This window comes from Episyrphus balteatus, chromosome 2 (assembly GCF_945859705.1).
Source record: "Episyrphus balteatus chromosome 2, idEpiBalt1.1, whole genome shotgun sequence".
Lineage (NCBI taxonomy): Eukaryota > Metazoa > Arthropoda > Insecta > Diptera > Syrphidae > Episyrphus > Episyrphus balteatus.
The window spans coordinates 54,276,768-54,303,935 of record NC_079135.1 but is presented as its reverse complement, the minus strand read 5'-3'; the positions used below and the strand labels follow the sequence as shown (position 1 = coordinate 54,303,935).

Here is a 27,168-nt window from a genome sequence, read left to right as displayed (position 1 = left end):
TTGCGTTATCATCGAGACACCCGCGACGACCGATAGATTAGGTGAGGTTCAATGGGCTGACAGTTGATGTTGTTACCGTCACACTTAGATCAATGTAGATCCGTTGTGAGTTGTGATACCCTGAAGTATTTAAAACCTCATTAAAAAAGTGTAATCCTATGAATCCTATGGTTTGTCGAGCCACTTGGTAGACTTGACAAAGTTCAGTAGGCTATTGCCTGACAGTTCTGATAGTTCTTCTAATTCATTAAAGAAGTAGTTCCCTAAAAATGTTTTTCTAGTGCGGCAGAGTGCTGGGCAGTGACACAGACAGTGAGGCGACGACCGATAGACAGGACTCTATAGTAAAATTCGATTAATGTTTCGCCTCTCATTATGCGCATTTGCATCATTTCCCTATGAATATCTGCTGTTTTTAACTCACACGGAAAATCTAAGAGAAAAGCATTTACGAAATCAGACCAATTAATAAAACATCTTTAAACGTTAGTGGAAAAAGCTCAATTTCTTATAAAAAAGTAAGAAATAAAATAGTTTTTGATATCAACACATTTATATATTTGGTTTAACTTATTTACACGGAATGAAGGACACATATTAGAAATCGACCTGTGTGGGTACTATTAATTTTTATCTTCTAAATCTGCTTTTTGCTTTTCACTGTAATCTTTTCGTTTTTGCTCGATCCATTTTTCTATCTCAGCTTTTAACTCCAAATTCGGTTTCACTTGATCCATCGTCAGTGGTGATCTGTTAAACGGATCTGTTTGATCACTCAGTATGTGTCTAGCGATTGTAGATCGGTCTACGGTGACTCGAGAACTGGGTAATATTACAGGATCCATCATTATACTTGACATAATTGGATCCAAGTATTCATCTGGTACATTTGTTAAAGCCTCTTGATCTGCTTTGTATTTCTGTTCAATATTTTTAACTTTAGCAGAAAACTCTTCCATTTCACCAATTAACTGGCCTCCACATATACGAACTGAAATTAAAGTTAAGAATTGAGTTAAGATAAATATTTTTATAAAAAAGCAAAATTTACTAAAATTATAATATGGTTAAATTATTAAACAATGAAACTGTAAAAATAGACAAAATTGACTTGAAAAACTAACTAAAACTAGGCAATTTATTGTTCCTGCAATTATTTTTTGATTGAAAAAAATTAACGACCCATTACTACTCACATAAATATTGACGGAAACGCATATACATAAGGAGAACGCATGACGTCAACCATGAATTAAAAATGATGAACGTTCGGGAAACGTTAGGGGCTAAATATTTAGTTATGGTAATTTTCTGAACGGAAATTTAGATAGACGAGTACATAAATGAATAGACTTCGAATTAAGAGGGACTATGACTTTTTGTCATTATACTTAAGTATAATGTATAATTATGTAGACCAGTGTTTCCCAACCTTTTTTGTGATATGTCTCACCAGAACCTTCCCAAATTCCCCATGCCCCCTTGACATTTTGTGACTAAAAAAATTTTACACCTGAATTTTGAAAATCCAAACAAAATTAAATCTCAAAGAAAATAAGTAAGCTTATTGCGTTTACTTTGGAAGATTAATAACACCATAAATATGGTATTATGAACGAAATACCAAAAACTTGTACTTCTATTTTTTTTTTTACAAAATTGGGACATTAAACGAAACTGTTGAATGAAGTTAAATAAGTGGCAGTCCACACAATGAATGACAGATCCCAGTTTGGTTTACAAAAACACATATCTTTATCATAGTATCTTTATCATCTTTAGCATAGTATAAAGCTGAAACGCAACGAAATTTTCCATACAAAAACAGAACAGCGAAATCGTGAACGAAATTTTTTTTTTTTTTGTTTTTGCCTTAAAACCTATTTTTTGATGTTTTTTCTTGTATGTTTTGATTTGTATTTTTATTATTTTGACTTTGACGTAATACCTGGTGGTATTTTTTCGTTTACATGTTCGATGTTGACTTTGGAGACTTAAAATTTTTTTATTTCGCGTCAGCTTTGAACCAAACCCTATAAAACCAAATTGCTTCTCTGTGGGGCGTTGGCCCCACGTTAAGTATTTCTTAACGTAGACCTTATTAAATGTGCAAAGTTATAATACATTAGCCCCCGTTAAGTAAACATCTTTTGCATGACATTTTAGAAATGTAATTCATTGAAATTTAAACATACTTAGCACTGTTTCAGCATATTCAAACAAACTGCTGCTATACGATCGCCCATCCTGAGAAACAGCTAGACAAAAACTATCACAAGCACTCAAGTTAATATAAATGCGGCATATTTCCATAACTGTATGAGCTGGGTCAAATTTGAGTTCGTTTTTATCTTTGACCTTTAATAAAAACGTGCATAATCAAAATAAATTTCATACAAATAATCAAATTTAAAAATAGCCTTACCTTAAATTTTCCTTTATTAGGACCAACCAAATTCAAAAGGAAGTAATTAAGCATTGAAGCTATCCGATCTACCATACTTTCATGTGAAAATATTACTTTAATTTCTGTTGTTATTAATTTTAAAATATTAATGGTATCACGTCCCACAGTATTGTATATCTTAGCCAACATTCTTAGTAGTTCTAGATTCGATACATTTTGTTGTCTTTCATTGGCAGGAAGAGCTTCCCATTCCCCTTTATCTTGTGCTGATTGCAGCTGTCGAATTTGTTGCATATTTGATAGTGACTCATCTAATAGGAATATCGCATCGTTGATCAAAAGATTGATAAAACGAAGAAATAGAGGTGGTTCGACGGCTTCCATATTTTTTTCCGCTTCAAGTGCAAGGTTCCTTTAATTTTGTACAAATAAGAATGTTATAAATAAATTTGGAACCATTACTTTAAAAGAAAAAGAAAACTTACTTAAAACATTGTCTTTGTTCTTCCAGAGTCCACAAAAACTCCATGATGGCATACATTGGTCGACGATAGTTGAATTTTTGTTCAAATTGAACTGATTGTCCAGTCATCTCAATACTTACAAAAACTTCCAAAAGGTTTGGAACAATTTGTAAACGATCTGGATGGCTAGTAAAGAGATCTGCTATTGATTTATTTTCACCATCTTTTGGCAACAGGCTTTCAAGACCTTCGGCAAGTTTTGCTCTCAAATGTGGATTCTTTACACGTTGTGCACTTCCCATAAATGCAAGAACCATTTTAAAAAACGAATGAGGTCTTTCCGTGGTGGAGAAAAAACGTCGATTGAAATTAAAGTAAACGACTGTATTTTCTAATACAGTTTCCGGAATCGATCTGAAATTTAAAAAAATTAAGTTTTATACATTTTTGCTAGCCTGACTAAACACAATGAAGATTACCAAATGGTTCTTCATACTGAAAATAATATATTTAATCAAGGTGATAATTTTTAGCTACATAGTTTTTATTCACAAGGTTTGTGTATGTAGATGTACAACATTAAAAGATGTTTAAAAATATAGTTAACGACTAAGCCGGACGTACTTGCTTTTTTAATTTAAATTGCTTTGATCATTAACTCTTTCTTATTTTATTAAAATAAAAATAAGATGCCCTTCTTTGTTGCACAATCTTTCTTTCTCTAATAGATAAAATTGTTCAGAATGTAAAAGCTTTTTATAATAACAAAATAATAATTTTAGTTTAATTTTATCATTAAAATTAAAAGAAATACAGAGTATTAAAATTTGTTTTTAAAATTACGAAAACATTTATTAAATGATTTTAATTTTTAAATAAAGTTCCGAAGAAATGCCTGATTTAGATGTCAATTTTAATCTCGCAACACTCTCTTCTCGTCGTCTCATTCATGGAGCTCCAGTCAGTAAAAAATTAGCACAGGGTACAACAAAAATAAACTTTATGTTTATTTATGTTCCTGGGGTCATGGACTCTCAAATTTTTCATTTCGAACGTAGTAGATTTGAATCCGTTTTAGAAATAGAGAGTACCAAATATTGTTTTAGAAATTGTTTACTTTCGGAACGAGATACAGAGTAGGGCCCCTGATCTAGACTAAAAACACTGTGCAAGTCGAAATCTTTGACATGTGCGCTGTTGACTGTTCCCCCCTATTTCGGACCTCAGAAATCGATTGGCATCATTAATCTTTCGATTTGTCGGTACGTCAATAATTTTAAGCATTTTGTCCGGTTTAAAGTCATTTTCCTTGTTTATATTGCTATTTATTCTGCTTAAACGTTATTTACTACCAGCACAAACTACTGGCTTTGTAAAAATGTATATCTTAGTAATAAATGCGTTGCCGTTGTGTTGTAATAAATTTTTTTTTTTTAAACAAAACGGCAACACCGGCAATTTTTAACACATAGATTCTAAAGTTTTCTTTTACTACCGACGTTTAAGAACATAAATTACACTGGTCTACAAAATTTATTTTTTTTTTTTGGTGCGGACACTAAAATATACTTTTCTATAGGTTTTTGATGTGCTGAACTCGAATCTGAATTCTGAAGTCAGAAATATCCTATCAGCTCCCGTTTTTAAAATATTACCGTTTGAAAGTTAAAAAAATCGTGTTTTGACTTATTTTAAAGTTAACAAAATTTTCCCAACATGAACCAAAATATACTTTTCTGAAGGTTTACGGTGTGTTGAACTCGAATCCGAAAATATCCTAGCAGTTCATGTTTTTGAAATATTTCTGTTAGAAAACGCAAAAAAAACGTTTTTTTTTACCACTTTTGCTGTTATGCCTTAATTTGAAGAATTTTTAATATAAATCATAACGGTTTCTATAATAACTATTTTCCTCCTTTCAAGACCTGTTTAAATCTTTGTAATATCTTTTTTATTGCGCGAGATATCTTAAAATGAAGTAAGTGTGTTTGGCTTAATTTATCAAAAAAGGAGATGAAAATGTGATACATTACAATAAGCCATAAAACTGACGATATCTCGAACAATAAAACAGATATCGAAAAGATTTAAAAAGTTCTTGAAAGAAGGTAAATAGTTCTTACAGAAACCGTAATAAATTGTATTCAAAAAAAAATTTCTTCACATTAAAGCATAACCTCAAAAGTAGTTATTTTTGCATCTTCTAACGGTTATATTTCAAAAACGGGAGCTGATAGGATGTTTTTGACTTCAGATTCGAAAACCTATAGAAAAGTATATCTTAGTCTCGGAAAATTGGATCTGTAATTTGTTTTAGTTACTCCGCTAAACAATAATATAACGATAACAATGCAAAAAAATCCAAATTTATTGAATTTTTTCAACAAAAACTTGATAAATTGTTAAATAAATTGCATAACATTGTTTATTTGGCTTTGTGCTGGTAGTAAATAACGTTTTAGCAGAAAAAATAGCAATATAAACAGGAAAAATGTCTTTAAACCGGGCAAAATGCTTAAAATTATTGAAAAAACTTCCGAAACAAATTTTGTTCGAAGTCGTACCGATATATCGAAAAACTAATGACGCAATCGATTTCTCAGGTCCGAAATAGGGGGAACAGTCAACAGCGCACTTGTTTCAAAAATTTTTTTTGAAAAAACTTGAACAGTGAAATTTATTTGGCTCAAAAAAAATTTAATTTAACGCGACGCAGATTTTTAAATAAATATACACATTTTTAAAAAACTCACGAAAACATAAAATTACTTACTTTAAATAGGGTGGAACGTATGTAGAAAGTGGAAGTGTAACAGCAATCTGATCCTTTGGTGCAAAACACTTTGCAGATACACACGTTTCATACTGTTCCTTGGACTTGGCATTAATCTGCAATAACCAAATAGCGGTCGATTCACAAAACCCAAATAAATGTTTGTCATTTTCTGGATTTTGAAGATAATTTTTCATGCACAAGAACTTTTGGGTTTGTGAAGTAACCATTCGCATGATGGTATCCGCAGCTGCAGTATTGAGTTGATTCATGGCATCTTGATAGGCCGCTAACATATTTTGATTTTCTCTCGTAATGCGTATACATGTCTCATATCCAACTCTATAGCCTAAAATATAAAGTTGACTTTATATTTAAACCTCAATCATAACAATTTGAACACTTACTTAGTTCGATCGCTTTATGTGTCATAAAAAATAGCTCAGTTACGAAATTGTAGGTCTCTGCTGTGGCTCTTTCTTCGCCATCTTCTACTGGCAATAGACATGTCTCATCCCATGCCTTTTTTAGTCTAACTTCTTTTGCAGAACATTTGCTTTCAGGTGTTGCACAATAAGTTGGATCGACAAGGAGAACCTTCAATGATGGTTTGCACAATGGAGCACAAAGCCGTAAGAGCACCGAACACAAACCAAACATGAAAGCATCACTTGCGCCCGAATTAGGCATTGGTGCCATATTATGCATTGTCCATATCTGAGAGCGTTGTGCATTGGCATGTAGACAGTTTGCTATCCATGTTAATGTCTTATTTTTAACCTGAGGTCCAAGAACTAGTAGCATTTTGAAGATAGAAAATATGTTGTTTTGGTGATTTGTCAGACAACTATTCAGATGATCGGTGTTCGTTGAGTTTTCAGACAAAGAATCAAAGAAGTCATATGGCCCGTTATCGTTTTTAGGTAACATCGACATAGTTAATAACTGACCGAAAAGGGTTTCCATATAAGCTCGGCCATTAGTGTCTGGGTTTGGTGTGGAATAGTCTATAAGTATTTCTCCAAGCTGTGGAACTGTTTTATTTTTCACAAAATATGTTAGCAGGGGCACAATCCATTTAGGCAGTAGAATAATGTTTGTTTTGGTCAGAACTTTCTGGATCTCGTTAAACATTGGATAGAAAATAGCTTTCAGACTACCCATGGATGCCAGTTCGTCGTCTGTATGCATCTCTTTTGCAGTGCCTATGGAAAAATTGATATTTAATTATATTTGAATCTAAGTGGTGTTAAATAAAAAAACAATTGTATTTCATTTAAATTCATAAAACTAAATTATTGAAGTTAGGGTGCTGGCAAATAAAGGTATATGGTAGCGGTAAAGGTACGACGCACGTGATAGTGTGGAGGTCATTGAATAAGAAGTACAGGAATGGTTGTTATTCCAAATCAGTGAATTTTTTTTTTTTTAAATGTTTGTGTATAGGTAAAGAGGGTCGTAGTGCAGATAGATGTTAAACCCCAGAGGCGCCAACAGAAATGTGTATGGTGAGGTTCTTCTCTTTAAGTAATATTTTTCATCATAATTATAATCAAATTATAAACTATTTTATTTTCTCAACAAAAATAGACTGAAAATTGTGTTTAAACCATCATGGTTGTCTGAAAAATTTGCGGTCAATGATTGCATCGCCTTGCTATAGCTCAAAAATTGACTGTTTAGGAAAAAAAAATGTTTGACAGATTAACTAATTTAATTTTTTTTTTAAACTTTTTTAGGACTTCACTCTCCTACACAGTAGGTGTAAATACCCTGTACTTCTTAGACAATGGTGGTAGCCTGTATGCTATATCTCACACTGGTGACATTATTCCGTAAACGATATTGCTATACAATTGTGTTACCGTATATTTTGTTGAGTACCTACATAATATATTTACGACATTCTTAAAAAAAAAAAAACATTGTTGAAGATAAATAAGCCTGAAGAGTAGATAATAAATTCCATCGCTCTCTTTGCGACAACTATAGAGTCTTTAATATTTGAGTGAATATCTAAAAATGTTACTGATAATCTAATTTGACCTTCAAAATGCTATACTTGATAGTCTAAGAGCCCACAGCAACTTTTAGTAGTGAAGTGATAGCCAAAATGTGAGTATGCAGTTTTATAGCCTAATGCGTTCTAATAACGAATTCAAAAGTCTGGCAGCTTTAAATCGCAGCCTTAAATGGTTTTAGTACAATTAAATATCGCAAGTTTTCCAATTAATGTAAGTAGGCTAAATTAACAGAAATTCCCATTCTGAATATAAACACTGATGCTCTGACATTTCTCCTAAGCCTGAAGACATCAATTTTGACGATGCGATCAATAGAATTTAAGATATAAGCTGTTTAAGCGGCTTTATTTTGGAGACTTTTCTGTTTGGTTTCTTGTTTGTTTTTTTGAATTCAGAACTCTCCAAAATAGAGCCATTTTTGTAAACAATAGTTGTAAGTTTCTATGCTTGTATGCTTGTATTAAGCTAAATAAATAAAATGCACTTACATGTTGAGTTCTATTTGTAGCATCGATCGTCAAGATTAATGTCTTCAGGCTTAGGGGAAATGACAGTGCATCAGTCCTTATGAATTTGTGTCAATTTAACCGATTCACATTAATTGGAAAAACTCGCGATATTTAACCTCCCGAAAACCATATAAGGCTGCTAATCAAATCTGACAAACTTTTGAATTCGTTATTAAAACACATAAGGCTATAAAACTGAATACTCTTATTTTGGTTATATGTACATCCACTCCCAAAATTTGCTGTGGGCTCTCGTTCTATAAAAATTACACATCTTAACAAAATTTTTGACGTCTCTTTAAATATTGGACATAGCGATCGCTTCTGAAAAAAACGATCTAACTACAAAGTGTCATACAATCGGGTGGTTTAGTACAATTATTGAACTGTGAACTGCGCCTACTACAGATGAATCGGACTTTATATCGTCTATATTTCACACAAAATCAATAAATTATTTTGATAATAATACAAAAAAAAAAACATTAAAAAAAATCACAACATAAAAACCACCGCATTTGAAAATTAATAAAAAGAAAACAAATATTTTGCAAGCTTTGGAATGGGGAACCCCGCAAGATATTCCTGGAATATAAAAAAACATCCCGTAAATCACTCGTCATCTTCTTATCAGTATAAGCTATTTGACTATAAAAACTTGAATTAAGATAGAACTGCATCTAGTAAGAACTTGTCGTTCGTTTGGTTTTTCTTGTATTAATATAAATTGAGAGAAGTTAAACATTAAAAATGTTTATTAACAAAATCTTCTTCGTATTTTGCCTTTTCGCAATGGCACTCACACAAATTGTTCACGGTTCAGATTTTGGAGGAAATAGAGGCGGCGGATTAAGACCACAACGACCACAAACTTTGCCACCAAATCGTCCCGTAATGCCAGACTTTAATCGTCCAAATCGACATTTTTAGATTGTTTAAGTTTAAAATATATTTGATTTGCAAATTTAATCAATTTGATCAATAAATGTATTTGAATGAATTAAAAATAATTATTTTTTCTCGAGTGAGACTTGTTAAAGAGAAAACTTCTTATACTTGGTTTGGTATAGTTCTAAATCATGATTGCAAAATTGTCCAAATAGATTGTGTTTATTGCTGAACTTGTGAAAGGCTATTCTTAGGAGCTCGCACTGTATGGAAAATTATTTCTCTAAGGCCTCAGTTTTAGCTTTCAGTACAATCCATCAGTAAAAATTAAAACCTCGGGAATCTGAAATGTTTTACTAATAAAACGGCATACTTGTTTTGGAGCTAAAGAGTTGTTTTTTTGTTTTTCATTTCATTTTATTTTTTTTTAATTTATTTTATTTTTATATACATTTACCAAATTTGTAAACAAAGTCTTAAAAATTCTAGCAATTTGAATTCTAAGAGCAAGTACGTATTTATTTTATTTTCATTTTCCATTGCATTTGGTACAAGTTTAGGCAAGCTTTCTGGATATAAGGTGTCTCTCTCTTTCAATAATCATTTTTATCAAAAAAACAAAATCGACTTGTATGGAACGATTTATTTTAGATTTATGGTTTTCTTATGGATTCTGTAGTCCGAACTGGAAGAAATTGAAATGGAACCACACTGCAGGAACCAGCCTTCGAATACAAAGAGTATAGGACAACAATCATACAAAAAATACAGACGAATTGATAACCTCCTTTTTTTTGGAAGTTGGTTAAAAATGCAGACCAACTGATAACCTCCTCCTTTTGAAATTCGGTTAAAAAGGTATTCCAGATACAAATATTCGAGATAACCTATCTGATGGTTGATTGAACGCACGCAATGTGAGTTAAAGAATAATAAGAGGATTAAGAGATTTTTAACAATTTCACCTAACTTGAGCCTCCTAGTTACTCACTTATCATCGTAGAGTTAGACTTCGTTTCGCCGAAGAATACATATGTAAACATCCCCGTCAATCAGTCGTCATATTCTTATCAGAATAAGCTATTTGACTATAAAAACTTGAGTAGAGTTAGTACTGCATCTAGTAAGAATTCGTCGTTCGTTTGGGTTTTCTCGTATTAATATAAATTGACAAAGATTAAACATTAAAAATGTTTTTTAACAAAATCTTCTTTGTGTTTTGCCTTTTCGCAGTGGCATTCACACAAATTGTTCACGGTTCGAATTTTGGAGGAAATAGAGGCGGCGGATTAAGACCACAACGAGCACAAACTTTGTCACCAAATCGTCCAGTAATGCCAAAAGGTCAAAATCGACCTTTTTAGATTGTTTAAGTTTGAAAATAATATTTTATTTGCAAATTTAACAAAAAAAATTATTTTTTTGATCAATGAATGTTTTTGAATGAATTAAAATAAATTAAATAAAGAAAGATTCTTAATATTGGTTTGGTATAGATTTCATCATGATTGCTGAATTGTCCAAATAGATTGTGTTTATTTCTGAACTTGTGAAAGGATGGCCTTAGGAGCTCGCACTGTATTGAAAATTATTTCTCTAATTGTGATCCTTATAATATAATGCCATCAGCATACACAAAGACATTTATATTAGCCATGTTGTTTTGGTAACTTAGTACTCAGTTAAATTTAGTACGGTAAACAACAAAAAATTATTGCTAAGGATAAACAAAAGTTTTTTATTTTTTGGCTTACAGAGAAATTATTTTTCTAAACTTATACATTTTTAACCTTCAATAGTAAAGGATAATTAAAATTAAAGAAATGTAATCGTTTTTTGTTGTTTAGAGCATAGAATGTTTACGTGGTAAAATACTGAGTACCAATAAAACACGGCTATCGTTAAAGTTCAGTCTATTTAGGATACTGGACAAAGTGGACACTATGTAAGTATACATATACACTGTATATTAGGGTGGGTCAAAAACATCGAAAATTTTTTTTTTGATTTGGTACTCCGAAAAATCGATTGCTAGACCCCTCTAGAATATACAAACCAAATATGAGCTCTTTATATTAATGGGAAGGTCCTCCGCTTTGCAATTTTCCATTTTTACATCAAGCTTCTACTAAAAAAAAATAATTTTTTTATTAATTGACTTTTTAGCAAATTTCTTTTCATATTCTTGTAGGAAATTGAACGATCTACAAAAAAGGCCTTAAACACTTTTTTCGTTTGTCTAACCGTTGAATAGATATTTGAGGTCCAAAAATCGAGAAAATCTTTAAAAATTCGTTTTTTGTTCTTAAATAACCAATGCTCACTGATTTCAATAGTTTTCTTATGACCCGTATGCATTGCGATTTGGATACGAATATCTTCTAAACGGTTAAAGCAATCAATTTCATTCCAAGGAATTTTTTGTAGAACGTTTAAGCCCCTACAAGAATATATCTTGCTAATTTGAAAATAATGAAGTTTCAGTGAATTAGAAATTTTTTAAAAATATAAAATGTTTTTATATTTTTTTTTAACTTTGACCTCGAATATCTTTAGAATGGTTAGATTAATGAAAAAAGTTAATAAGACTTTTTTTGTGGAGCAATCAATTTTCAACAAGAATATGTCTTGCGCGTTTGATCATTATAATTTTTCAATTTGTTACAAAATTAAGAACAAAAAACGAATTTTTAAAGATTTTCTCGATTTTTGGACCTCAAATATCTATTCAACGGTTAGATAAACGAAACAAGTGCAGGAGGCCTTTTTTGTAGAGCGTTCAATTTCCTACAAGAATATGAAAAGAAATTTGCTAAAAAGTCAATTAATAAAAAAATTATTTTTTTTTAATAGAAGCTTGATGTAAAAATGGAAAATTGCAAAGCGGAGGACCTTCCCATTAATATAAAGAGCTCATATTTGGTGTGTATATTCTAGAGGGGTCTAGCAATCGATTTTTCGGAGTACCAAATCAAAAAAAAGAATTTCGATTTTTTTGACCCACCCTACTGTATATATACATATATACACTGTATATATAGTATACAGGGTGTCCCAAAAGTAATGGATCAAACGAAATATGCTGAATGGCCTACTTGAGGGCTCTCAGAATTTGGTATCTTGTTCATCCCAAATCCTTACGGTTTTTGATTTAATGCAATTCTTGTGAAATTTCGAAAAATCCCTACTTTGCAACAGTATTTTGCTTCCTGCGCCCATTATTGATTTTTATTTTTTAAAATTATTTTACAAAAACATTGCCAAATAATTAGGAACAATTAATTAATCAAAATATTTTTTATTCCATACGCCATTTCGCTACAAATGAACTAACAGTTTCAAGTTTTGTAAAAAAAAAATCAGTTTCTAACTTTTATTTGAGAGCAACACGGCAAAAAAAATTTGTACGGTGTGAGAATGGTTTATTATTTTAAAAAGTTGCCCTGTTATTGTAGTTTTAAAAAATGTATAAAAGTTTCCAAAGTTGCAGTTAGATCGCAAAATATTACAATTTGAATTCAACAAAACAGGGTTTTTCAGAGGGTTTTTTGCTTATCTTTGCTAGAGTATTTAAATGAATGGTATCGACGATTTTGGAAAAACTTAAGCCGTGTTTTTGTTAAAGTGGTTCATCTTCAGCATTTTACGAAATCGTTAAGAAGTCAATGTGAATTAAAATTTTATTTTTAGGGCTAAAATAGAAATTTGAGTTTTCCTCAGAAACTCCTCTTACAATTTTAATTTAAATAAAATTCACGGCTGGGTCGCACGTACTTGCTCGTTTTATTATAATGTTTACGTTTTTTTTTTTTAATTTTACTATTGAAACAAATGTTAAAAAAGTATTAAAAATCTTTTTTAAAACAGTGAACAACATCTTTTTAAATGATTTTAATCTCCAAACTAAATATGCCATTTATTTTCTTGTAGAACAAAGAATTTGAAAATAATAATTTTAACTATAAGACCTTAGGTCTTTTTAATGCACATTTGGTAAAGGTTGGATTTGAACCCACAACCTGTGCTGGAATATAGGTAACAGGTAAAGTAATTGGGCGCATTCACGAATCTAGTGACTACCTAGTCAACTCGTTCTGATTGGCTGAATACAACTAAAAATTGAGTTAAAATTTCCCCTCCGACGTAGTGTAAAAATTTCGGCTTCAAAGTTAGTTGACATTTCTCAGTCAGCTGTTTGATGGAAACAATTTTTTGGTGGAATTGATGAAAAAAGCATTCAAAATTAAATTAATTGTGCAGTTTTTAAATATAAATTATAAAATTGAAAAATTATGAAAGGAAAAAAAGCTATTTATGTAAACCACTTAAAACACAATGGCCGGGTGCAATGCACCCATGGTATAAAAAGACAAGGTATGATCATTAGAGCCGCCATCTTACAAAATGGGGTAATAAGGTTTTGACGTTTGGCATTTGGCAAAGTCAAAAGCAACAACAATTTCCAAGACAAATTTGTGTACAACAACAATTTCAATGGGCTGGGCTGTCAAAACCTTAAGTAGCCATAAGTTTTGACAGTTCTCGATACTGATGGCGTTTTTAATTGGCAATCCGGAATTGTTCTTCGATTGGAAATCCCAATTGAACAGTTTTTTTTTATTCTGAAGAATCTGAAGTTTGGTGTGAATGTATTGTAACATATATTTGTATTCGCGCCAAATTTCATTTGTTTTTGTGCTGCAAACATGTGTGACATCTGACATTTATAAATGTGTGAGTGATTCTGCTTCTGATTCTGTTTTTAAAACCAGAAGAGAAATTCTATTTTTTTCAGAATCAGAACTGTCAGTTTTGCCCAATTGAACGAATTCAGATTGCTTTTTTTTGCTTCCAGATTGCCAATTAAAAACGCCATGAGTTTTTTCTAATGATCATACCTTCTCTTTTTATACCATGCAATGCACCATCTGAGCTGCGTTCCTTTTCTAACAATAGTCAACTATGGTTGTTATGTCAAAAAATATTGTTGATGTGTCATTGTTAGAAATTGTTGGGTTTTTTACAAATCATTTATGTCGTTTTCCAAAATTATGGGAGTGAATGACTCCTTTTTCGTGCAATTTTGGAATTTGTTCACGAAGAATTTGACAAGTGGAGTGATTTGACGTTTGCTTTGCATGTGTTTGTAATACGAAATAATGAATAAAATAAACACAATCTTTGAAATTCACTTTTAGTGATTTTTTACAATACTTAATTGATTTTTTTTCGTAAATAAATATAGTTTCCTTCACAAAAAAAGTTAAAACAACCACCGAACAATTTGACAAGCAGTCCATGAAGTCAAATGTAGAAGTATTGGTAATCACTCCGTCACTCCTTCAAAATTTTGGGAAGAATTCACTCCAAAAATTCACTCCTTTTTCAATTTTGGAATTTGAAATCACTCCTTTTGGAGTGATTATATAGCTAGGAGTGTCACTCCTTGAATTTTGGAAAACGACATTAGGAACGATTTATTGGGCACGTTCAAAGAGCTAACATAAAGCTATCGGATAGCTTTTTGTTGTTGTAAACAATGTTAAAAATTAGCAAGGAAACGAACCATTTTCTGTCAAAAAATAATCTGAAGGTATCCCAGAATTTCTGGTATACCTCAGGTATCCGAGTGATCAGCTGATATACATTTGGCTTTTTTTTATTTTGATTACTTTTCGGGCGATTATTCAGCTTCAAAATAAAAAAAAATTGCAAGAAATAAAGTCAAAGCGATTGTGCAAGTACTATTCAACAATAAAAAAAAATGTAATTTGCTCAATATTTACATATTTTTTTAGGGCAAGCTATCTGGATACCTCTTTGTTCAAAAAGATATTCCAGATACGGGTATCCCAGATAGCCTATCCGATAGGTGTTTGAACGTGCCCATTGTTAGATATTGTTAAACTCAAACTGTCAAACCACAAAAAAAAATTGTTTTGAGAATACTTTTATTTGCATAATTGTAATACAAAATCATGTTTTTTTAATCAAAATAAATTCTCTCGCATCATAATTACAAAAATCTCTTTTTATTTTCATTTTTTCCGCTTATTTCAAAACAAAAAATGTTTGTGTTCGTTTTGTAAACAAAACATCCACTTTGACACATCAACAATCTCACCCTTCAAGCAAGAAAACTGAGTTCAACAAAGAAACTCCGACCTCAGACCGCGAAAATCGGGCTTGCACTCACACACTTGCAACTTTTTGTGTATGAACACAAAGTCGAACGAGAATCGTGGTGAAAAATGAGAAAAGGAAAAGAAAGACAAGGCCAACAAGAGCCAAAGCGTCATTTTGTTATTTTTTGTTGAAGTGTTTGGTCGCGTCGTGTCTCGTGTCGTTGTTTGTATAATGTTAGTTTATTAATTATAAACAATTTTATTAAATTATAAACAATATGGAAAACAAAAAAGGTATGTTTTATATATCGCTCAAAGTGTTTGGGTTAAAATGTTGTTTCTTCTTGTGTTGTAGATGTAATCTTTAATGATGAAGAAAAATCTAGAAGGTGAAACATGCGATTAGGTATCTAAAAAAAAACCAACAACAGCAGCAGCATCAAATGAAATAAAATGAAAAAAAATGTATTGTATTTTATATTGTATTTATTGTGAAAATTTCGTTTGCCAAAATAAAATAAAACAGTTTCAGTGAAAAAAAAAAAATAAATCTTGTTCTTTTTTTGGTCGCAAATGCGAAATGTCATCCCTTTCTTATTCCTCTTTCTGGTAGGTTTTCGCTGCTCCGGCTCAGCTCCGCCTCAGGCGGAGCGGATTCGGACCGAGGTCGGACCTGTTTGCTTGAAGGGCATGAATGTTCAACTCATATCATGGAGGTGAGTTGGAAATAGTTACGATTTGTAACTATTTGACACTTCAAAACGAGTTTAGGAACGATGTTCATCTGTCAAATAGTTACAAATCGTAACTATTTTGTAGTTTAGGAACGATAAAAGTAAACGATAGTTAACAATAGTTAACATCCCTTTCTGCTATGCTATCCACTTATGTATGTATGTTTTATGTTGCTTTGGTCCCCAACTTCATTAGTTTTTTTTTTTTTTATTTCCTCATTTATTTTCATTATTCCATTTTTGCACATAAACATGAGGAGGGAAAATACAAAATTATATCAATTACATATGCATTGTAATATCATATCAACAAATAATGACAATAACACCCCAACAAATTTCCAAACACAAAAGCAATATAAACAAATCCATTTATAACTTGGACTAAAATCAAAGTTTAATGTTGCTGTGTATTACATTTGGTACGTTTACCTACTTCACCAACACAAAAACACCCATCTGACTTTTCAGATAATAATTTCCACCTGAATCGTAACTAAATGTCAAAAAACACAACTAAATGTCACCTAACTTTTTATGACATCTGACCAATCAGAACCTCTGAAAATTCAGATCTTAAGATCAGGTGGCCTGCGTTGAACGCGGGGAATATTTTTTATTTCATATGTTTTCATCTGTTTAGTATGACAGTTTACGTTTGACTAGCTTTGTAGTGCAAATTCGCATTCCAAAAGCTAATTGAAATTCGACTATCGACTACGTAGTCATAACATTCGTGAATGCGCCTATTGCCATGAACCTGTTAGTTTTCGGTCTCTGCAGACATACGCGCTGAACACCACCGTTTGTTTTGAGATTTCGCTAAAATATTAGTATTTTTCGTAAAGAGGTGCATACAAAATTACCTTGCGAGAAATTAGTTTTCATAAAGGACACTGAAATTAAAGGTTTAATCTGTTTCCTTTTAGAAGGTTCTAGAAGGCGACTAATGTCATTTTCCTTCACTCCAATGTGGGTAACCTTTGAGTAGTTCCGTAGTTCGAGCCACAAAAGTGTGAAAAAAAAATTACTCCGGAGTAGTTTTAGTACTACGGAGTACTCCGGATTTACTCCATTTTTAGTCAAATTTATACCTATTTGCAAACGGACTTGCATACACACTAATGAATTTGAAATTTGAAATTTTTTTAGAAAAGTAAAAAAATTCGAAAATGTTTCTTTTATATTCTTTTGTAAGTAACAAAAACAACCTTTATGATTTTCGTGTGATTTTCTTACGCACAACAAGGCTGAAATAATAAAAATACATCTTAACTCGGCTAAACTTTTGAGATAGTTTTGTTAAGGAAATAACGGGTAAAAATTAATGAAAGTATTTTGTCACCTCAAACATTTTTCAGAGTTAGTAGTGACAAACAGGAAAGCGTTTTTGAATGAAAAACGTAGAAACTATGAATATTTTGGGGGCCTCTCATTAGACCCTATGTAATTAAAATTTAAACCTGAACGGGACATTGTCACGAAAACAAAAACGTATTGGTCTTTATAAGGAAACCGCAGATTTTTTTTTATTTTAAGAGCTTCAGAATTTAAAAAAGGCCAAAAGTAATAGCTATCTTTTTGATGAAGTTGACAGATTATATAAAGTGTTCATCAACTTTATTTAAATTGTTTACCACGACGGTTCTATTATTTCTAAAAAAAAAAAGGGGGTCTCGGAAGTCCATCTGTCTATATGTCAGTCTGTCTGTCTGTATAGGAAGCTACAGTATTTTATGTAGTATTTTTTTGAGACTCTCCAGAGGGGTTTTAGGAATTAATTTTTTTGGACCAAAAATAACGGAACCTCTCATATACTAGTTTCAGAAAAGTTTAATTTTCTCAAAAACGGCTCACCCGATTATGTTTAAAAAAATTCAAATGTTTGATGACACATTTTTTTTTTTGAAAATCATTATTAACGGTACCTGCCATAGAACCTCTTTTTTCACATCTGATTTTCTGCAAAACCATTAATTTTATTTCAACGAAATTTTTTATACAAAAGCATTTATATAATTTTAAAATAAATTATAAATAAATTTTTGAAAAAAATTATTTTTGGATTTTGAAAAAAAAAATCAAATTTTCGAAAACGAGACATTGAATATTTTTGAAATTTTACTTATAGATGTTGATAAGTGATTTCTACAAAATGGTATAGGTACTAATTTTATTTTAAAACTTTTAATCCAGTCAAATAAGGGTTTAACCTCGGAATGAATGTTAGTAGAAATTTTTTTTGCTCAATATCTTCCTTTTGCCATTTTATAACATATCTCAAAAGTCTAGAATAATCTCATGTCCGCTTGTCGCGATTTCAAGGTCAAATCGCGAAATGGAGATTTTCAAAATTAGCAAAAATAGGCTATGGTATTATATACACATATGATACATGATTTCAAGGTATTTTTTAATGCTGATTCCAAAAAATCAAGGCAATCTGACGTCTCTGAAAAAAGTTATACCTGTTTTTCATCTGTCAACCCATATTATTATAACAGTTGCTAACTTACTACCGAAAAACCCTTAAAAGTTATGATAGCGGAACCAAATTTTGCATGAAGGTTTTAAGATACATTATCATTCAGAATCAAAACAATGCAATGCAAAAAACATTCATATCTATGACAAAATGGTATTTTTTGAGAAAAGGGGAAAATTTGGGATGTGCACTAAAAAACATCCAGGTACAATCTTGGAATTAGTGCTAATAGGCTAATTTTTTGGTTTCTATGTTTGTTTGGATATTCTATAATTTATGTCAAGAATCTTAAAAAATCTCATGTCTGCAAGTTCTAATTTTCCAGGTTAAACTAAGTTAGGTGCAGATTTAAACAAAATAATAAGAAAACTTTAGATTCTTATATGTATACCAACATAACCCATATCATTTCAAGGTATTTTTTAACGCTGATTCCAACAAAACCCACAAACAAATCAATATGACCATCCCTGAAAAGTAATGTACCTTATTCATGTTGATCTGACACAAATATCTGAAGAGTAGTTTTTCAATTTTTTCAAATCTGCACCTTATCTTCAAACCAAGAAAATTAGATTTGCGGACATGAGAGTTTTTTAGATTTTTGAGGGTAGTTAAAGAATATCTAAACAAAGATTAAAATGAAAAAATTAGCCTATTAGCACTTATTCCTAAGATGAACAAGAATCTTCTTTAGTACATATCCTAAAGTTTGCCCCTCCATAAAAAAATACCATTATTTCGTAGGTATATATATTTTTGTAATGTATTGTTTTGATTTTTAATAATGATGGATTCTAAAATCTTCATGCAAAATTTGGTTCATCTACCATAACTTTTAAGGGTTTTTCGGCAGTAAGTTTGCAACTGTTATAATAATATGAGTTGACAGATGAAAAACAGGTATAACTTTTTCCAGAGACGTCAGATTGTCTTGATTTTAGATTTTTTGGAATTGGCATTAAAAAATACCTTGAAATCATGTATCATATGTGTATATACTACCATAGCCTATTTTTGCTAATTTTGAAAATCTCCATTTCGCGATTTGACCTTGAAATCGCGACAAGCGGACATGAGATTTTTCTAGACTTTTGAGATATGTTATAGAATGGCAAAAGGAAGATATTGAGCAAAAAAAAAATTTCTACTAACATTCATTCCGAGATTTACCCCTTTTTTCTCCTTATTTGACTGTATTATTTTTTTTTTTAATTGCATATTTATAAAAAAAAATAGCTTTTAAAAAACCGCTCAAACGATTTTGAATGCATCTTAATACATCAAATAAAACTGCATACTTGTTTTGGGAGGCAATTTGATTTCAGGATGTTCTTTTATTGCTTTGAAAAACGAATTTTATGTTTTTTTCGTGTTTTGATATACCTACATGTACATATATTTCCCAAATTTCTATATACTTAAAAAGTCTTAAAAAGTTTGTGCGACCCAGCCGTGCATTTTATTTTTTGTTTTTTTCAGTTCATACAAATTGTTTCCTACGCCTGTTATCACTATTTTTTTCAATTTTGTCTTTTCACCAGTGTTGCCATTAGTGCAGATTTATTTTGCAGATTTTCAACCAATTCCCAGATTTCTAAGAACTAAAAATCTGCAGTTGAGATTTTATCTGCAACTAAAACTTAACGTTTCAAAAACGGAAATTGATTTCATTAAAAAAAAATCTAGTAAAATGATGTCATTTTCTCAAATGCAAATTGTAACAAAAATTCAGTACGATTTTGATTTTATAGAGGAAAAAGCCTAAAAATTTGAGCGAGAAAAAATATTCTCGTAATTAATTTTGCTGACACCTGTTCGCAAACTTTTTCATATTGAATCTCCCAAGTTTTAAAAATCTGCATTGCAGATTTCTTTTCGCAACACTGCTTGTCATTCACACAATTACAAAAAAAAAAAAAAAAAAATTACTCTCATTTTAATGTTCCATCACTCAAGAAAAAGGAGTACACATTTAGAGTATGTACTCCCAAATAGAGCGAAGGAAAACGAAATAAGTAAAAAGCTTGTGGATTTATGAAATATGGATATGAAAGTGTCAGTAGTTTTTTATCCAGTCTATGCTATTAAATAAATATAATTGTAAATGAATCACCTGTAAGAAATTCTTCCTTGTATTCCATGTCATTCTCATCCTGGAGCAGGCTCAACCATTGAGCGTGCAAAGATTGCCCTTCATACAGTGACGGTTGATTCATTGATGTACTTGAGTTTCTCAAGATTAAATTTTTAATATGATCAAATGCTTCAATTAAATTTGTATCTTCATTCATTGCCCTGAGTTGTTCCAATTTAGTGAAAGCTTTACACAAATAAACAATGACTTGCGTTTCTGCTACATAACTTGTCTCATGATCCAAAATCACACCCTCTGGCAGCAAATAATCTTTAGGATTTGGCAAGAGTAGCCTTTCGAATAGAGCTTGTTCTAATAGATCCAAATTAAAGAGATTTCCATCAGCTTGGGAGGCGAATTCTTCCATGTAAACAAATTGCTTGGAATTTGTGGGAATGTTTTTGTTGATTGTGAAGAGGAAGACAGTTTCTATGAGTTCATTTAATTTTTGATTTTCGATAATAGTTTTGGTTTGTTGATCTTGTTGCATAAGGCCTGAGAATGGATTTTGAAGGCTGTCCATTATGAAAATTGGGATTATTGGTCACTTTTTGAGGTTCGAGTTGGAATAAATGCTTTGTAAAATAATTATAAATTTTAATTTTTTCTTATGTAAAATGAAAATACACACTTGATGACATTTGACAGGACTGACACAATGACAGGCTTGCCAACGGTGAAATAAATAAACTGCAAGAAAAACTGTTAGAAGTGTGATATTTTAAAGTTCATAACAGAATGGTAGTTGTTGTTATAATTTTTGTTTAAGGCCGTGTCTAGATCTAAACAAATTTGTGTTGTGCGCACAATATTGCCCAATTACCCATTATAAATGCTCCTCATACCCGTACAAAAATTAGGAAAATAAGGTTCAATCATTACTAGTGCCTATGGTGGAAAGTGGTGAATAGAACCCAGAGCAGATTACAAATTCGACAGTTTTTGTAATACGAAAACCTCACAAAATAGTTTAAGGCTTACTTACGCAAGTCATCCATTTTGGAAAGAAAGGAGGTCTCCTTAAGGCTATCTAGAAGTGTTAAGAAGAAGCCTTGTAAATATCAGTTAAAGAAGACCTTTATAAAACCTGTTTGAACCGTTCTAAAGAAGCCTTGTATTTTCAAGTGACAGAGGGCCTCTATAAGACCTGTTCCAAGAGGTTCTTGTAAGTATGTAAAGTTTTTATCCTGCAGATATGCAATGTTTGTAAGGCATTAGAAAAAAACATTGCATTTCAATGTGCAAAACAGAAAAAATCAAAAGACTTAAAACGCGCGTTTGAAACGATAGACAGAAATATATTAATTGAAAAACTTAATAAATATGGTATTCGTGAAGTTGAAGTGAAATGGTTTAAAAGTTATCTGTCGGAAAGATTCCAAAGAGTAAAGATAAATGAAACATTTTCGGAAAAGGTAAAGGTTGATCTTGGTGTGCCTCAAGGATCAAAATTGGGTGTAATTCTGTTTCTTTTATATATAAACGATATCGTTAAAACTATATCTGATGCTAAAATGTCGTTATTCGCAGACGATACCCTGATTTACGTTGTAGGAGACGATTTAAAATCATGTGAAAGTTTAATACAAAATCAAATTGAAAAAATTAACATCTGGCTTTGTAAAAATAAATTAAAATTAAACGTTACTAAGACTAAATGTATGTGTTTAAATAACGGTGGTTTGAATGTCAACATACTAATAAATAATCAACCTATCGAATGTGTGGATGGAATAAAATATCTCGGGGTTTTTATCGACAATAAACTCAAATTTAATCAACATGTTTATAATCAGTGCGCTAAAATCTCAAAAAAAATCGGCTTTTTCAAAAGAATCCGGAGGTATATTCCTCTAAATTGTGCTGTGACAATCTATAATACATTGATTCTTCCATACTTTGATTACTGTTCTTCGATTATATTCATGTCAAATAGTGAAAATATAAGAAAATTTCAAGTATTACAAAATCGAGCAATGAGAACAGTGCTTAAGTGCGATTATAGAACACCAATTAATGATATGCTTACTGTCCTCGGATGGTTAAATATTGAACAAAGACTAAAATTTAATGCGCTTGTGATGATTTTTAAAATCAAAAATGAAATGTATCCTGCATATTTACAACGGAACGTGAACTATATAACAAATTCATTTTACAATCTGAGGAATACTGGTGATTTCAGACTTCCATTGTATAGAAGAGCAGCAACACAAAACAACCTACTATATAAAGGCATTCAACTTTTTAATAGCCTTCCTAGTAACTTAAAGACTGAGCAAAACTTAAATAAATTTAAATTTTTATTAAAACCTCTATTAAAAGATAATACTGTATAATATTGCTTAAAATTAAGTATGATTTAAGTAAAAAATGTTATTGTTAAGAGTTTTTAAACTAATAAATAAATCAAAAAAAAAAAAAAAAAAAAAAAAAAAATAAAAAAAATGAAATAAAATTCAATTAAATCTTTTTTTTTTGTATGCATAAATTCAACATTTTCTACAACACCTACAACAACTTCTTATAACATCCTACGCAAGTAATCCGGTTTGTGCATTAGATAAACCCTCTGCAGGAAGACCTCCGTAAGGCCATATTAAGCTGTTTGTCACAAGCTATTAGCTTGTGGATTACCTGTGAAGGAAAGTCCTATGCAATTTCGGTAAACTGCAACAAAATAGGTGTGTTTTTTATTACAACCGGTCTTAACTGGACAAAAAAAACGCAGTCTGGGCTAAGCAATTTACATGTTAAATACAACAACACCTTAGCCCCTTGGGCTTAGTTGTTTAGCCCGGAGATTTCTCTGGGCTTAACTTTTTGAAGAATTTTAAATCTGTGCTACCAAACAAATTTTTCATAAATTGTTTAGAATTTGTTTAAAAACGTAAAAACTCACGTTTGGAAGGACAAAATGTATTAAAATAGTTTTGCTAGCATACATTTTTGTATCTCTTTGTAAAACATACATAGAAAATACAAGAAAATGACGAAAGCGAAAGATATGACTACTCTAAATTTTTGTTGTGTCAGCTGTTTTCGGAACATTCAATATACAGTGCTACCAAGATTTCAGGTTAAGCCCCGAGGCGTTTTTTTTGTCCAGTTAAGACCGGTGGTAATAAAAAACACACCTAATGATTAGCATACCCAACTAGCACAACAGCTTCTTTAAATTGAGATGTCGCAGGTACTACTTTTTATACAGCTTGTATTGAGCTTGCTTCAGAATTTAATTGATTAGGTATAGAAGTTCGAACTTGTTTAATAACTTCTAATAAGTTGTTTAAATACTGTTAAAGAAGCTTAAACGAAAAAAGATTCTTTTCGGAAAAGCCTGCTTAATGAATTTATAGAAGCTTTACAGAAATTACCAAGCTTAGTATTTGATTTTTGGTTTTGATATTGAATAATCTAGCTCGAACACTTTTTGGTTTTGACATTAGGGGTATTCACGATCCAGTGTAACAAAAAGTTGTAAAAATGCAAAATTTTGTTCTCTACTACTACAACTACAATAGACAAATTTTGCACCATTGTGTTTTATTTTTGCAATAGGGTTCCCGACTAACAATTTTGCTTCTGTAAAGCTTTATACATGCTTCTTTTGCCTCTATAAAGCTTTATAGAAGCAAAAGTGTTAGTTGGGTTGGGGTATAGCAAAAAGGTAAAAGTGTACAAAAATTTTAGTCTGTATATTTGGTTGTTTTATTTTAAGAAAATGTTACACTTTTGCACTTTTACAACGATACAAGACCATTTGCATCGAATCGTGAATACCCCTATTGAATAATTTAGCTCAGACATTTTTTTTGACATTTCTGCTATTTGAACTGATTAAGTTTTTGATTTCATTAATGAATATACTAGGATGGCCGAGTGGGTTGAGTGGCGGACTGTCACCAAGTAGGTACGAAGTTCGATTCTTGGGTGTGGTAAAAAAATTATGTACTTTTAAAATTATTATCAATAGATATACTTAAAACTAATGGAATAATATTATATAATTTCAGGTCAAAAGATAAAATTCATGATTTAAAATCAAATAAAAACCAGTTAAAAAAGAATTTCGATCTGTGAAATTGTGAAGTGAAAAGTTTTATTGCTTTTACATAATAAATTCTGTTCTGGAATTATAAATAAAATTAAAACAAACTTCAAAACTTCATGAAAACTATTATTGATTTTGTTTTGAATTTCAAATAATATCAAAATAAACTTTGATGACGCCTTAAGTCGAAAAAAATGAAATATTTTTTTTGGTTGTTTTGTTTCCGTTTCTCATTAGTGAGATCTGGATTGGATTGAAGACTTTTTACAGGGGTGCCACGGTAGCTGAGTTCCGATAAGGGTGGTATGATCTGAAACCGATCATCAACCATCTTGGGGGAATCCAAACATGGCCGCGGATTTCCATGGCTGGGAGGGAATAGGCCACACTGCACCAACATCTGCAGTGCCCTTGAGATGATGATAGTCCGTCCGCTGTCTCATCTTTCAAAAAACATTTTTTTTTCGATTTTTGTTCTCGGCCTGATGTATGTTTTTGTTTGCAGGTGAGGTTAAGTTTCGGGGGCAAGACCCCCCCATCCGGCGAGCTTATGTCGTGCATCGCAAGCAGGCCACGTCCTCCGGAACTTAACATTCCTTCCCTTCCTTTCCAAACACTTCCTTTTCTAATTTCCTACCTCATCCTATTTCCTACCTTACCGACCTACCTAAACCTCCTCCGCTCCTCTTGTCTCGCAACACTTCTAGATAGCCTTAAGGAGACCTCCTTTCTTTCCAAAATGGATGACTTGCGTAAGTAAGCCTTAAACTAAACGTATACAAATTATAGCTTGTCGAATCGAACAAAATGGACCTTATGCAAGTAAAATTGTTACTTGGGGTAGGTTTACAAACATTTTCAGTAGCTTTTTGTCGTAAGTGCACAGAAAACGTGCACATACGACAAAAATTATCACATACCACAATTTTTTCATAAGGAAATACACTGACGAGTGTACCTAATTTCAGTTGCAATCAAGATGTCGACCTGCGCCAAGTTTATCCGAGGAGCTTTGTGCTCTATTTTATGCATACAAAATGCATAAAATAGTGGTTTTATGATTTTATTAATTTAGCATACGTAACGAAATATTGGAAGATGAATTCTTTGATGCCGATCCTTTAGGTTCCCCCAATGTTTCGAATCCAGTGACAGTGAAAACTTGGCCCTACGAAATTTGTATGAAGCTTTTATCGTGCTTTCAAAACTGTAATAATTTCAATTCAACTTTTCACGAGTCGATTTTAGCCGCACGATATGTCAGTCGACTAGGATTTTACTATGGGGATTGTCACTTTAGTCGCCTGCGACTTACGTTCACACGGTTCGAAAAGTCCCCATAACTTAATTGTAGTAAACTGTGATCTCATCTAAAATTGCTTTAAAAATAATGTACCTATTATTCTTTTTCTATTTATGTGATTTCATCTTTAGGAAAGAATTTTGTTGTGAAGTCAATAACCCATAGTAATATTCCTACCCGAATTTAGCAAAACCTCGATTTTAACAAAAAATAAAACATACATCTCACTTACAAATTAAAAAAGTTATATCATTTTATAGGTGAATTGCTTCTAAACCAATTGTTTAGAAATAAGATGTAGGTATGCTATTTTACCATTTGTTAAAATCGAGTTTTGCTGAACTCGGTTTACTACCAAGAGCCAATGTGATTTTAAATAGTTAATAAATTAACGTTAGTTATTTGTTTTTCGCATTGAATTTGACATCTAGGGTCAATGTGGGTAAATGTAAACAGGGGTAAATGAAAACATGGCTCATAACATGGCTCAGTTAAATCTATTTGATGCATACATAAGTACAAATCGCGGACGCATGTATCTTTTAACTTATACGTCAAGCTCATTGCTGTCAAGAGAGAATTCATTCGACGAGCGTATTTTCCGTGAAAGATAATTTTTTAAAGTGCCAAACAAGTCGTTAGTCTTTCAGAAAAATTAAATATTTTTGCAGATTCAATAAAGTCAGTATAATTTGCAAATATTTTTTTGTTTTTAATTTTGATGTAGATTCTATGTGATACAAGCAAATTTTAAAATACAGGACATTTATGTCGATTTGCATGTGTTTACATTTACCCCAGAATATTTTTCATAATGGGTAAATGTAAACAACGTATTCTGGGGGTAAATATAAACATACATTTTTGGTGAAATTATTGGTTTTAATAAAAATAACATATTTTTAGTCAATTACTACTGCTAAAGTGCCGCGGAGTCACATTTTAAAGTAGCCAACACCATCATTTTCAGTGGATGATGTTGCAAAATCGGCCTTTGACGTAAAAAAAACAAAAAATATTACGTTCAGAGCTGCTCAGGATGCATATTGGGCGCCTATATAAGAATAGAAAGGAAGAAAACAAAAACTTTTATTGGAATTTGAAAAAGTTTTTGTCAAATACCTTCTTGAACGTTTTTCAAGTTGTTATCCATATGATAAAGAGGAAATTCTAAATTTTATACCACCGTTTACATTTACCCAGAATTTGCAAAAAAACACAAACATGGTGGGGTATTTGTAAACATGCCATATTTGACAGTAATG

General features: G+C 31.4%; 1 protein-coding gene across 4 annotated transcripts; it reads right to left on the bottom strand.

The window, feature by feature from the left end:
• Nucleotides 1-531: 531 nt before the first annotated feature.
• Nucleotides 532-21,250, bottom strand: LOC129910975 (ubiquitin conjugation factor E4 A). 4 transcript variants are annotated; one of them, XM_055988589.1, is made up of 8 exons: nucleotides 21,178-21,250; nucleotides 20,526-21,121; nucleotides 6,052-6,849; nucleotides 5,645-5,993; nucleotides 2,893-3,285; nucleotides 2,426-2,819; nucleotides 2,196-2,358; nucleotides 532-991 (listed from the first exon to the last, which is right to left on the bottom strand). In XM_055988589.1, the coding sequence occupies exons 2-8, from the start codon at nucleotides 21,067-21,069 to the stop codon at nucleotides 624-626; spliced, it is 3,009 nt and encodes a 1,002-aa protein (XP_055844564.1). In that variant the 5' UTR covers nucleotides 21,070-21,121; nucleotides 21,178-21,250; the 3' UTR covers nucleotides 532-623. The 4 variants fall into 4 exon arrangements, with proteins under 4 accessions (XP_055844564.1, XP_055844563.1, XP_055844565.1 ...); XM_055988588.1 differs by having other exon boundaries at nucleotides 20,526-21,216; XM_055988590.1 differs by lacking the exons at nucleotides 20,526-21,121; nucleotides 21,178-21,250 and adding an exon at nucleotides 8,448-8,552.
• Nucleotides 21,251-27,168: the final 5,918 nt, after the last annotated feature.